At 38.2% G+C, this 14,745-nt stretch overlaps 2 protein-coding genes across 2 annotated transcripts in view; both read right to left on the bottom strand.

The window, feature by feature from the left end:
* Positions 1–8,838, bottom strand: part of znfx1 (zinc finger, NFX1-type containing 1) — a 69,346-nt gene extending 60,508 nt beyond the window's left edge. The window contains exons 1-3 of the mRNA XM_028811726.2: positions 8,434–8,838; positions 2,140–2,319; positions 406–1,903 (exon numbers count right to left, since the gene is read on the bottom strand). Of these exons, the coding sequence (XP_028667559.1) occupies positions 406–1,903; positions 2,140–2,242 (1,601 nt within the window). The 5' untranslated portion in view covers positions 2,243–2,319; positions 8,434–8,838. The remainder of the gene's footprint in view (positions 1–405; positions 1,904–2,139; positions 2,320–8,433) is intronic.
* The window catches only part of stau1 (staufen double-stranded RNA binding protein 1), an 814,059-nt gene that overhangs the window by 548,519 nt on the left and 250,795 nt on the right, over positions 1–14,745 (bottom strand). The gene's annotated exons all lie outside the window — the stretch shown is intronic.

Genomic DNA, 14,745 nt, shown 5'->3' on the forward strand with positions numbered 1-14,745 from the left:
CTACAAATCCATAGCACTAACTGGCCAATGTCACTTATATTGAATTATTTTAACTGAATAGAAGAAATTAACTCAGGCTCTGGACTTTTGTATTAATTCAAATTTTTAGAGGCCATTCTACATACTACTGCCAAGCATTGTGTCCCGTAGTTCTGCTATATCTTTTTGTTCTCTCAAGTGCATTCTAAAAGACATGTGACAGAAAGAACCAGAGTGGGAGATAAGGCCTAGCAACACAAAGTCTCTCTTATGTGACAGTTGGATTTTACTTTATTTATCTCACAAATTCTTCAAAAACATGTCTCACTCGTGCAAACAACAAATTTTTGTTTTGCTGATGAATACCAATTGATTCTCTCTATCAGCCAAAATGTGGTTCTTGTGAAAAGAATTTTTTCTCCTCACCTTTGAAATGGAAGGTCATCCTCTTGCAACTCCTGCAGCCCTTCAAGCACATGACGATAAGCCTCAAAGTATGCTGTTGTCTCTACCATGAGGAAAGTGTCAGAAGGCTGTATGGCAGCAAGTGCTTCATGGCTTTCCTTCATGAATGTGAGCTTTACAAACCCCTTCTGAAGATCCTCTGGATCACGGTCTGCCACAGTAGCAAACAGAAATGTCTCAAAGTTGTCACGTGACATGCACACTAGAGAGCCATAGAGCAATCGTTTCGAATTTTGCCAGCGTACAAATTTCAATGGTCGAGTGTCAAAGTGCACTTTGTAGGCGATGCCTGAGGGAGTACAGAGGGGGACAAGCAAACGAGTGTCGAAATACACCCTGATGTCATCAAATCTCTTATTCTTCATGTTCCCTTGTGCCCTCTCTGCAGGGGCAAGGTAATTTCTTAGCAGTTCCCTGATTCCATCTCTAAGGGGGCGCACATAGTCCTCCCTGAGCAGACGAAAGTGTGTGTCGAGGTAGACAGCCGTGCTAGCATAGCCATGTGAAATAACATTTGGCCTGAGAAAAGGTTTCTCTTCAGCATGTATTTCATCAGAGGTGGGATAGATGGATATTGTCCTGAAATCACCCTCTCCTGGGGGACCCACTTCATCAGGCCCCATTAAGGTATATGTATCAGAACGCAAAGTACCATCTCTTCGCTTCTCTTGAAGATGAGTAACAATTTCCATGATTTTCTCTAAGTTCTGTTCAGTCTTTTCAGACACTGTCACACCTGTAGCTCGTAAGCTGTTAATTACTGGCTGAAGGATTGTCACCAGCATGGAGGCCACTTGAATGGAGCTGGCTGGGAAGATATTTACCATATCAGAAAGTAAAGTCAAAATGTGCTCCAAGTGTTCTGGGTACTGGTGCCGGCGAGCTGGCACTGGTTCTATCGCCATACCCATAATGTAATGAGGGAGAACAGTCTGGAGAAAAGCAGAATTCTTAAGAGCTCCTATCAAATGCTGAACTATCTTTCGGTCAAGCCGGCATCCAACAGCCTTGCTAAGAACTTTGCAGAGAAGCTGCACCATGTCTTGTCTCATCTTTGGTTGCTCCAAAAGATCGCGTAAAGCAGCACTTGATGATAATGTGATGGCCACTTCTGAAGGCTCTTTCTCAGAAAGCTCTTGAAGAAAATTAAAACCCAACCTCTTAACACCTGGCCCCTGATCATTTCCAGCTCTGGGTTCTCCACTTGGCCTTCCCTGTCCTCCTCTTGGAACTCGTCCTCCTCTCCCTCTCCTCCAAGCACCATTTTCATTTCTCCCTTCCCATTCTCCATCTCCCCCTATATGATTCCTTCTAAATTCAAAGTTTGCTCCCCTGTTTCGACCTCCTGCGAATATGCCTTGTTCCAGCTCCCTATGGTCAGGTCCTATACGGTTACCTCTCCAACCATCTCTTTGGTTATTTGGGGCTCGATTCCCACCTAGCCATGGAGCGCCTTCATCTAAAAAAAATAAAAAATAAATTAAAATGAAAGTAAAGGTTCAGATATTGAAGGGTTAAAAAAGACAGTATAGTTTTATACAACAGACTTTGCTGGTTTATTCGATGGATAGACTTTTAGATCTTAGTGTACTCTGGTTGGATTTCTTTCGTTATTTTAATTTTTTGTCTTTATAAATGCATACTATGTATGCTCTTCCACAAATGACTGATTATAACAGTGTTGACTTATTTTACCTCTTCTGTTGTCAGTATTAGCTCCGCCTCTTGCTCTTGCTCTTCCCCTCATGCCACCTCGTCCTCGGGGGCCACCTCTTCTGTTGATATCATTGTCATCCATTTGGAGATGACCTGCACCTCCTAAACTCTGGCAGCTGGCTTTGGGCACTGCTAAACAAGTTGTAGTTCTGACTGGTTCTGAAAACCAGGAAAGCAGTTAAGTATGTTAAGAAGTCAGACAGTGGAAAATAATATACTGTGGACACTACAGACATTTACATCCTGGAATTCTGGATTAAAACTTAAATGAAAAGTATAAAATATTTTGATTTGTGAATATAGTGATAACAGGAACGCATGCTGGAAGAAAATGCCTAAAAACTGGAGTCAAAGGGGTATAAATCAAGAGAGCAAACTGAACCAAGTAACCAGAGTCAAAAGAACAGGATGAGCATAAATATAAAATCCAGAATTTAAGCCAAAAGCAAAATTCAGAATCCTAACATCAGAGAGTACGGTACTTGGAAATTCAACTAACTACACCTAAGTCTTTGGAAAAGTTGTTTTATCTACAGAGGGATCACCGCCATATTCATATCATCTTATTCTGTAATATCAATACTACGTATGATCATGGTCACATCATATAAAAGCAAGATGGGGTTGTGTAAACATCTACATATACTGTATATAATGTAAATTTGTCGGACTCATTCACTCACTCAGTCGCTCATTAACAAAAAATCACTATTTCGCATTTAGTTAAAATGCTGAAATTTGGCAGGATGGTATATCTAAGGCACTAGGTATCTGCTAAGAAAGGACATTTTGATATATCAACATTTAGGGGTAAAAGCCACACCTACAATAGAGAGAGAGAGAGAGAGAGAGAGGTTAGGAGCACGCACTGATACAGCACATTGCCACACCCACCACACGACAAACCAACTCAGGATCCCAGGTTAGGACCTGAGTGCAGCCATGAATCGGGTGACACCTCAGCACCACACTAGTTCAGATGGAGTGGAACAGTGTGAGGTTTTTTATGGTGGCTGGAGTGCCAATTCTGCCATCAACACCCAAGTTTTTCCCTGCAGGTTGGAGGGCCTACATGCAGGGATGGATGCAGATTAACTTCATATCAAGGACGGAGCAATTGCAGGTTAATGGCCTTGCTCAAGGGCCCAACAGAGCAGAGTCCCTTTTGGCATTTACAGGATTTGAATCGGCAACCTTCCGAGTGCAGATCCCTACCCTCAGAGCCACCACTCCACCCCAATACAATAGAAAAATTAAATATCTCAAAATCTCAAAAATGCCTTCAAGGATTTCATTGAAATTTGGTGATGTTATAGAAAAATAGAAAGTTAGCTGACACCTTTTTTTGAACATTTTTTTATTTGTCGATATTTATTAATATTACGCTAACTTTCATGCTCTGTGCCGACAGTGCGCTTTATGCAAATGAAAGATGCAATGTAGCAGAACTCATTGATAAGCCCTGCGAACAGCACCACTAACCAATAGTGTGGATGAACAACTGAAGACAGGGAGTGTCCTGGACAAGAAAAAGGAGACATGAACATGTTGTGAAATGGAAAGAGAAAGTTCAACAAAGCTAAAGAAAGACGAAAAGCTCCAGCGTGGTTTTTTGCTAAAGGAAAATGCACAGCTCAAGCGCTGTTTTTTGTTGTTGATTTCTGGCACTCTTAATTGCATACTGGCTCTCATCTTGGTTATCCATTCTGCTTCAATGACCTCCAGTCCACAGTTTGCGGCACTGAAAAGTGACACTTCCTCCTACCCCTGCTATTCAATTGCGGCACTTAAAACATTAAGGGAGAATGCCCCAACCCAACTTTGATTGTGGTGCTGCAAACTCCAAGGGTGAAATGTTAGTCTTAGACAATGGTGTTTGAACTTCTAATCGGGAAGACAACGAAATTGTAGCAAGGTGCTCAAAGGTAGTGCTCAACGCTTCATGCTTTTCATGTTTAAACATCAATGTAACAAACAAGTTACCAGCACTTATGTATATCCACTTCAAGCCCTGCTTTGCATATACATTCACTTCTACAAACTTCAAAGGCGGACTACATACAGCTTACAAAAGACATGAAAAGAAATACTGTACTTGAGTGAACCAACCACATAAACAAATGAAAAACGCAATATATAATGATGATAAAAATATAAACTCTAATTTCACATTATTCCTACTGATAAATTGTTCCAGTTCTAAAAAATACACTTTCCTGTAAAAAGGTTTTGCAGTGACCATTAACCAAAGCCAAGTTACTAGTAGAAACAGAAATCTAATGTTCAAGAGTAGTGACCTAATTATATTACTATTATTACTTGTTATTTGACTCATGCTTTTATCCATGGCAACTTTTCAACTGGTAACATTTCTTTTTTTTTTCCAATGGGAGCACAGGCAGGCAAAGACACTTGATCAAAGCCACAGTGTCAGTAACAGAATTTGAACCCAAAACCTCAGGGTTCGAAGTCCTAGGTCCAAAGCCTTATTAACCACTACAACACATTGCCTTCCAATAATATTAGCACTTGGTTTAAAAAAAACAGCAAATATTGTATACAGAAAAGTTGCATAGGACTTGATACAACCGATTAACTAACGCCACTATAACTGACACCCATTGTCTTACTAAATTTCCTGAGTGAAGCCATGTAACACAGCTTGTTCAAACTAAAATGGTTAGGCAACTCTGGATAACGTAGGTGGCTGTACCTCTCTCCCAGCTTTGTGAATACACCATATTTTGTCTGCATTCCTCACTGTCCTCCATATTATTAATTTCTCATAAGAACAATAGGAGGAGGAGGAGGTTAGAAGCATGCACTGATACAGTAACTGCCATAAATTCTTTCACTCTGACTTAGCTTGGTACTCCTACCAGGATAGATTACAGTTTTACAGTATACGTTACATTGTGTTAAAGTAACCCAAAAAATAATGACTTGTGGACCTTAATATAACTCTGCAATCTGTTTCATCCAGTTTGGTGTTGCTGATGGTGGGACAACCCAGCAACATTAGGTTAAAGGCAAGCAACAACTCTGGACACAGCACCAGTCCAAAACTGGAACAACTCATGTACTCACCTACGTTCACATAAGAACAGTTTAGAATCATCACTTCACCTAATGCAAATCTTTGGGGAAGTAGGAGGAAAAGTAACATATATAAAGAAGAACCTACACAGACATAAACCAGGAACAGGATTCAAACTATGGCTACTGGATCTATGATAAAGCAGTGTTAACCACTGCACCACCATGCCACCAAACTTCTTAACCATTTTATCTGAAAATCATGCGGGCAGTGTGGTGTAGTGGTTAAGGCTTTGGACCTCAAACCCTGTAACTAACTGTAGCATTAAACTTGTAAGTCACCCTGTATAAAGGCGTCGGCCAAATAAGTAAATGTAAAACAGTCATAAACAAGATTCTCAGTCAATAGAGCTTGGTTACAGCCCTCCCTCCCAATAAAGTCATCAGTGTCAGAACATGGGTAAAATGGTTAGACTATACATTTGTACTCACTCCTCTGCAGTGGTGTAGCGTAGTGGGGGCGGCCCGCCCCGGGCGGCACTTTTAGGGGGCGGCAAAATTTCACAATAAATAATAATAATATCTTGTAAAAATTTGAACCATACCTAAATAAGGGGGCGGCGGAATTTTCCTCCGCCCCGGGCGGCTGACACCCACGCTACACTACTGCTCCTCTGTACAGTTTCTTCAGACAGATACTGGTGAAGTACAGCATCTCAAGCTATGGTATGAAATCTGGTCCATCACGGAATATGACCCTAGGAAATAAGGCACAGTATTGCTGACAAAGCTGAGTTAACTGATATTTAGTAGGCCAGTGTTTGCAGAAATGGTAATAATCCCGATATACAGAAGGTCTAATATGCAGTACTTGTTTTTTTTTATGCTTTCATATACATTATTCTGTACGTTTGACCACAGCATGCATTATTTCTAGTTATTATTTTTAAGCCAGCTGTTTTTAACCCTAGAAAGATTTTATTTTCTAGCAAAATTAAAAGAACCATTAAAACAGTTAATGAAATCCTAGTTTAATACTCTCTATCAATTATGCATAAATAACTTGTGTCAACAAAGCCATTTGAAAAATACAACAATAACTAAACCGTGGAATGTTTAATGCTGCTGATCAGCTTACATAACAAGGTTCAGCTATATAAGTAAGCACAAATTTGATTCACCATATTCTTATTATCAACTATTTAGCAGATAACATTATGCAAGGAAACCATAATACATATGTGTGATTAGAAAGTACATGCTATTTATGTCAATCTGTTCTACTGTATGTCTGTGACAGTGACATGCTAAATTATTCCTTTGATCCCCTTAGTTACCCTCTGACTATTCACTACACTTCTTTATTAATTTGCTATTTCATTTCCATTTGCAATGAGAATCTTTGAGGTGGAAGGGAAACTCCTACAGAGTGTTATGCTGTATGTGTGCCAGTCTGCACTGATGTAGCATCTAGACAATGAAATGTAGAAAATGTTAACCAGGTTTTACTAATCTTTGCCCATTCTGCTTTTCTTTCTTCTTCTTTTTTTGTATTCTACTCTGGCACTTGGTATCACTGCTACCTTAATCCGTCTACCATTCTTGCCATTGTTATGAGAGGTTAGAGTGGTTAAGAACCTTACAGCTCCCACATAGTTCAGTAGACAAGAATTGCAAATGCCTGCATATATGTGTAATAGGCTGTCCTCTCAGATTACTGTGCCATTTCTTGTCTGGGTTTGGACATGCAAGTTTTTCTTTGGGCATATGTATACTTTCCATAACATGTGAAGACAATGAGGACAGATATAAATGGACACCTACCCACTTGGGTGTAAACGCCTGCATTGACATCAAAATGCATATGTGGATCCATATAACTGTAAACTGAGAATTGGCCAGTTGTCATAAATGAGATTTACTGACAGAAAACCAGAACATTAATAGATGGTCAATATGAATAATGCTATACATCCTCTCCATGACAAAACTATCACTGAGTAGTTTTAACCAATGATTTATTCTACTTAAGTATGTCGAGAAATGCTACAGGCAACAGATGTCTTAAAAATGTGACTACTCCCTTACCTTATCTCTCCTATCTTAAGCCAAGTCAGAAGCTTTTTCTTCCTTTTTTGTAATTCATTGGTGTATTTTGAAGATGAGTATTGCTGTTATTGCTTCTTAAGCTTCTGCAAAAACTACATTTCCCACTGGGATAATTAAAGTGCTATTTCTATTTTCCTATCTATCTGTCTAATTTAACTACACTTATGGAGTATGTCTGGTAGAAGACAGGAAGGGTTGAAAGCCATTTCTTTCTCTCAGTAAGCCAAACTCTGACTCAGCTAATTCTAAAATTCTGAGGACCCTTCTTCTGCAGTGCTGTTACCTGCAGGGTGATTTCCCTTCTTTTCTTTGTCAACTGTCATAACTTTAGCACATCACAACGATAGAAAAATATTCACCAGAACATGCCATTCAGCCCAAATCAGGTCATTCCTTGCTCTTACTTTCCATTCAGTTTCTTTACAAGCCTTGATCTTATGTTACCAGTATTTCTGATACATATTAGCCAAAAGGTATGGATCACTATATCACTTTTCATTTACATAAACGTGGTTATGTAGCCTTCTCCTGCTGTATTGTATTTGTAAATCTGTATATGTATAATAAGCCAAACATTCACAATGGACGGTAAACAACAATATTAGATAGATAGATAGATAGATAGATAGATAGATAGATAGATAGATAGATAGATAGATAGATAGATAGATAGATAGTTAGTTAAACTGATTATAGAACAACACTATTTTATGTGGATGTCAGTGATAGGAAAATTATAGTATATGCCATAAAATTCATCTTATATTCACACATTATTTTCCTTTTTTGTACCTCATGGGCGGTAGTGGCCAAAGGATCAACAGTCATCAGGACAACCGGGTGACGCACTACTGTTTCTGCTCCTAACATGTACTCCCTCATGAGTTTTACATACACGTAACTTCCTCCGCATTTTATAGAATGATCGCACACAACAAAATAATACTAATGCTACAGGTACTACTACTACTCATAATAGTAATGATCTTGACAGTTTAGAACAGCCCTTATACATAGTTTATCTCCGCAGTCAGTCAGCCTAAACCTGGTTGTCAATCGATGATACTGTAAAGTAACTAAAGAGTGCAGGTAAAAGCAGAACTTCGGACGTTGAATCATCATACTTACCAAAAAACAATAACAGATTTTATTATTTTCAGTGAGGAGACCACCTCCCAGACGTAAAATCTGAATCCTCGCTCTTAAGAGATGAGTCAGTCGGCTCTTCGCCGTTTAGAACATTTTTGACTTCATGTCACCTATACTTCCATGTAGACATGTACACTTGCGGAGTGCTGATCCGAAACAACCCCAGTTTACTAGAAGTAAAAAAAAGGACGAATGTCACACGTATTTATCTTCGTCTAACAAGTTTTGTTTCTAAAATTCAACTTTCTGGTTACATTGAAGCCCAGCCTCTTGATATTCAGCACCCACTTTCGGTTTCTCTTCCAGTCATTTGCGTCACTGCCGTCTCAGATCGTGAAGCGAAAATTGCCGTAAGCATACGAAACTCAATCGTTCTCAATTGCTCATGTTAGGAGGTGGACTGAGAGCTGCAAAAATCTGTGAGTTTACAGCGGGACCGTCTGCGCAAAGCTTACACTGTCGCCAGGATGTCTTTTATCTATTGGGTACTACAGTTTTCCCCCACCGCAGAACTAACTGCTAATATCGTTTGATCGCATTTAACGCTATTGAGTCGGAATCCAGTAGATTAACCAATTACTGTAGAATATATTTCATTATAAATATGCGTTCATCTCATGGACCCTTTAAAAAGATTCCAGCACTCAAAGGTAATTACGCATTTTCTGAACCTGCTTATTTCAAGTTCAATGCCGTGGGGACCCTGGTCGATCAGATCAACCTACGCAGTCTACAGCTTCCTAATACTGGACCTGATGTGGGCCCACAGTAAGTCACACACAGTCAGGGACATTTAGGAAATGATCATCAAGCTGACTTTTGAATTTTTTTTCTCTCTTTTTGCAACAAAAAGGCCCAGGACGAAGGTAAAAAAATTCCTTGTTATAATAAAAGAAAAAAAAACGTAAAAAGTGTTAAAAATGTAAATGTACCAATAGTTAAGAGGGTACTATTTTTACATGAAAAAGAGATTAACGAGTAAGCACTGGGACATAGGACATTAAAGTACAGGATGCCATGTTAGCCCACATAACTGTTTATAAAGTAAACTGAGCAAAAATATACAACAATCAAGGGATGGAGAGTATACAAAGAAAGTGACAAAACGTATTTAAGAGGGCATGTGCAAAAGCACACAAATATGAATTATGCTAAGAGAACACGTGTAAAAATATTATCAGAGAACCATAATGGTAAAAGTCAAGTAGGACAATGAAAAATAATGGAAGCCCAATGTTAGGTGATATACTTTATATAGAAACAAATACATATATACAGTGGTGTGAAAAACTATTTGCCCCCTTCCTGATTTCTTATTCTTTTGCATGTTTGTCACACAAAATGTTTCTGATCATCAAACACATTTAACCATTAGTCAAATATAACACAAGTAAACACAAAATGCAGTTTTTAAAATGATGGTTTTTATTATTTAGGGAGAAAAAAAATCCAAACCTACATGGCCCTGTGTGAAAAAGTAATTGCCCCCTTGTTAAAAAATAACCTAACTGTGGTGTATCACACCTGAGTTCAATTTCCGTAGCCACCCCCAGGCCTGATTACTGCCACACCTGTTTCAATCAAGAAATCACTTAAATAGGAGCTGCCTGACACAGAGAAGTAGACCAAAAGCACCTCAAAAGCTAGACATCATGCCAAGATCCAAAGAAATTCAGGAACAAATGAGAATAGAAGTAATTGAGATCTATCAGTCTGGTAAAGGTTATAAAGCCATTTCTAAAGCTTTGGGACTCCAGCGAACCACAGTGAGAGCCATTATCCACAAATGGCAAAAACATGGAACAGTGGTGAACCTTCCCAGGAGTGGCCGGCCGACCAAAATTACCCCAAGAGCGCAGAGACAACTCATCCGAGAGGTCACAAAAGACCCCAGGACAACGTCTAAAGAACTGCAGGCCTCACTTGCCTCAATTAAGGTCAGTGTTCACGACTCCACCATAACAAAGAGACTGGGCAAAAACGGCCTGCATGGCAGATGTCCAAGACGCAAACCACTGTTAAGCAAAAAGAACATTAGGGCTCGTCTCAATTTTGCTAAGAAACATCTCAATGATTGCCAAGACTGTTGGGAAAATACCTTGTGGACTGATGAGTCAAAAGTTGAACTTTTTGGAAGGCAAATGTCCCGTTACATCTGGCGTAAAAGGAACACAGCATTTCAGAAAAAGAACATCATACCAACAGTAAAATATGGTGGTGGTAGTGTGATGGTCTGGGGTTGTTTTGCTGCTTCAGGACCTGGAAGGCTTGCTGTGATAGATGGAACCATGAATTCTACTGACTACCAAAAAATCCTGAAGGAGAATGTCCGGCCATCTGTTCGTCAACTCAAGCTGAAGCGATCTTGGGTGCTGCAACAGGACAATGACCCAAAACACACCAGCAAATCCACCTCTGAATGGCTGAAGAAAAACAAAATGAAGACTTTGGAGTGGCCTAGTCAAAGTCCTGACCTGAATCCAATTGAGATGCTATGGCATGACCTTAAAAAGGTGGTTCATGCTAGAAAACCCTCAAATAAAGCTGAATTACAACAATTTTGCAAAGATGAGTGGGCCAGAATTCCTCCAGAGCGCTGTAAAAGACTCATTGCAAGTTATCGCAAATGCTTGATTGCAGTTATTGCTGCTAAGGGTGGCCCAACCAGTTATTAGGTTCAGGGGGCAATTACTTTTTCACACAGGGCCATGTAGGTTTGGATTTTTTTTTCTCCCTAAATAATAAAAACCACCATTTACAAACTGCATTTTGTGTTTACTTGTGTTATATTTGACTAATGGTTAAATGTGTTTGATGATCAGAAACATTTTGTGTGACAAACATGCAAAAGAATAAGAAATCAGGAAGGGGGCAAATAGTTTTTCACACCACTGTATATATATGGTGACTATGTAGAAAAGTAATATAATTCTTAATAAATATTTAAAAAAAATAGTGCGGAAACCTTTTGAATGTCCCTCGTATATATATATATATATATATATATATATATATATATATATATATATATATGGCAAAATGTCTACAGTGCAGTATCTGTAGATGAGGAAGGATCAATGGACCGTGCAAGTTATAAAAGGGTTGAAACTTAAGCAGTGCAGGTTGTGGAAGAATAATTTTAGGGTAGCTTTAAGGTAACATAGCTGTCATCTTAAAATATAGCATAAAAGAATAATAAATGTTAGAAACTTTTAAAGGGATATTAGGAAACCATGCAGATAAAGGTCAAGTGAACAACAAAATACTGTATACTTAAAGATGACTAAGAGATGACTAAGAAATCAGCAGATGTTCTGTAAAGAACCAAAATGGACAGTTGTTATATGCACAGAAATTTCAAGGGTGGTGGCTCAACTCAAAGGTATACGAAGAACCAGAATAAAATATAATATACTTTTATTTTATATAAATCATTTGGGTGTAAACCAACAAACCAACCAGAATAAATGTGCACATTGATTGACATTGTATGAAAATTCATTAGTTTATAAAATGAACCTCTATTCTTTGTTTCTCTGATCATTCTGACCAAGCTGTAACAGACTGCTTTTGAAGGATGCTCCCTTCTAACGCATTTTTGCACAGGAGTAATAAAAAGATACAATGAACAGCATTTCTCCAGCCTGATAACTGACTTGTCCTGTTATGGGATGTTTCTTTCTTCAATAAGATGCTAAATTTCTACCACAGGGTCTATGAGGGTTCATAACAAACCACAAAGAAAGATGAAGCCACAACATAAGTATATGAACTGAATGAAGCAGCTGTGCTAAGAATGTGGACTTACGTGATTTTTTTTTTTTTTTGGTGTTAGTGATAATTGTACAATATTGCATGCAGCGTCGAAGTTCCCTTGATAGCACATATATAACACTGAACGAATAATTATTGTATTGTCATTTTCATATTTTTCTTTTGTAAATAATATCTTGACATTGCCCCTCACACACATTTACATATTCTTACATTATGTATTGTCGTCCTTACTTTAAGTTGCACATTTTCCTATAAAAGGTTGTTAGATGTTTTGCTGTAGAACAATATAATTGACTTACAGCCACATCATGGTGCAATCCCTGTGTGTACACCTGACAATGACCCTAATAACCTGTACATTTCCGAAGTAAGGGACAGATTCATTCTCAACTTGCTGTCGGCTACATTGCTTCAATTCCATGTAACCTTGATTACTTAAACTTTATTTTCCATGAAAAAGCACTGAAATTATTTCAGTTCGCAGTGTTTTTGGTCAGTGCACAGATATCAGTGAAAATTCTTGGCATAATATTTATACTGTACTGTATTTGGTCGATACGTTTACCAGGGTGCATGGGATCGGCCTGTAGAACTCCGTATCGACTCCAAGCAAGGCACATGTCTGTGATTTTATTCTCCATAAACAACAGCTGTGCAAAAGGTTTCTGGCGCTGAATGTAGAAAACCTCTGATGATATCAAAACAGGATAATGAAAATTTATACATGAACATTCTGGCGATGTTTTCGGTCATTCAGAGCTCTTTGTTTCATTTTGTTGCTTTACTTCTCATTGCAACCCCAATGGTACCCCACGGTACAACACCCTACTACTTTTTATTCTGTATGAACTATTTCTACTAGTAGTAGGGGAGATATTTAAATATTTGGGAAAATGATGAACCTATAAAATACAAATGCTTAAGAAACCAAATACACAAATGAGTAGATTTAAGAAAAACATAACACAAGGTGGGAAATCTCTGTTCGACTCTACACTGTAAAAAATTTCAGTAAATTTAACACTAAAAATACTGTAAATGGTGAAAGTAAAAGACCTTTTCTGAAAAAAAAAAAGTTACCTTATGTTCTACTGAAAATTACCTGTATATCTTAAACAATACATTTCATTATTTTTTACAGCCAAGTTCTGTAAAATCGATATTTTTTCTACCTTCAAAATATGCTAAATACCGTTTACCTGATGCATTACAATTACACTAAAAAAAATCTGTTAATTTTACAGTGTAAAACTGTTAAATAGCGAAGGTAAACAACCGTAAAATGTAAAACGGTAAAGTGCTGTTTCAGTAAAACCGAAGTTACAATATTTGCATAAGGACACGCCCTCTTTTACAATATTGTTCCTGGTGAACCGCATACCTTTCAATAGTAGGGAAAAAAACTTAAAAAACTTTCAGCACGCAAGGAAAAATACGTCTGCTAACTGTGTTTGAGGTTATGGAAGCTGATTTATGGTTGGTTGTATTCGATAAGCTGGCACACCTGTAGGACACCATACACCACAAAAGCAAACTTTTCTTCCCCATCAGACAATGTGCCCAAATTTCCTTAAACATTGATTTGTTTTTAATATGTACAATTAAATTGTATTTGTTTGCTGTACATGTCAGAATTAAAGTGTGGGGAAAACGAGGGTCCCGGAGCTGGTTGCATCCTTACCTCTGCTCCACCACCTCGAGATGTCCCGGGATTAAAGGAGTGACACGTCACTGACGGAGTGGCTCCCGGCTGATGAACCTGCAGCCAACAAGGCGACGCTGTGGAAGGTTTCAGGCAGAAGTGCCCAGCAGGTTCCACCTGTGGTCTCATTTTAGGCACGGCTGCATATCTGATCGGGCTCCGGTTATGATTTCAGTTCTAGGAAACTTATTAATGTAGCTCCCAACTGAACAAATATAGAAAATAACAAAATGAGAATGCAACTATTGGCTCCTAATAGTTATTATGAGCGATATCAACTGTATAATCAAATAAACCTTAATGCTTGCGCAATGGAAGCAACTACCAAATATGCTTGTTTGCTACTTTCTTTTTTATAATACATAAAACTACATACACTGACAGAATTAACGTTGTAATGACTTAATCTAAGCTATGTCGACAGGTTCCACGTTTAATAATTTAAAAAACAAACTACAAAGCAATTCACTGATTTAGTTCAATACTAGCCAATGACACTGGATGTAACAAAAATTTAAACTAAAGTCAACTCAGTGGTTACGAGTATACAACTTTTTTTTCTTAAGATTATGTAATGGATTACACATTATTTTTAATCTACAGTATAATTACACAACGATATTGGCGCGAAAAGATGAAAAAAGTCATTTTGTGATGGACCGAAGGGTTTGTGTAAAAATCAAATTGTCATAAAGCAGCTTCCACAACCACTCGAAATAGCAGTACTCTGGGGGAAAAGTTTATAAGAGCATGGTGGGCAAACGCTTCATGTTTATAAACCAACAAACAACATAAATTAACTTAATACAACT

This window comes from Erpetoichthys calabaricus, chromosome 10, assembly GCF_900747795.2.
Source record: "Erpetoichthys calabaricus chromosome 10, fErpCal1.3, whole genome shotgun sequence".
Taxonomy (NCBI): Eukaryota; Metazoa; Chordata; class Cladistia; order Polypteriformes; family Polypteridae; genus Erpetoichthys; species Erpetoichthys calabaricus.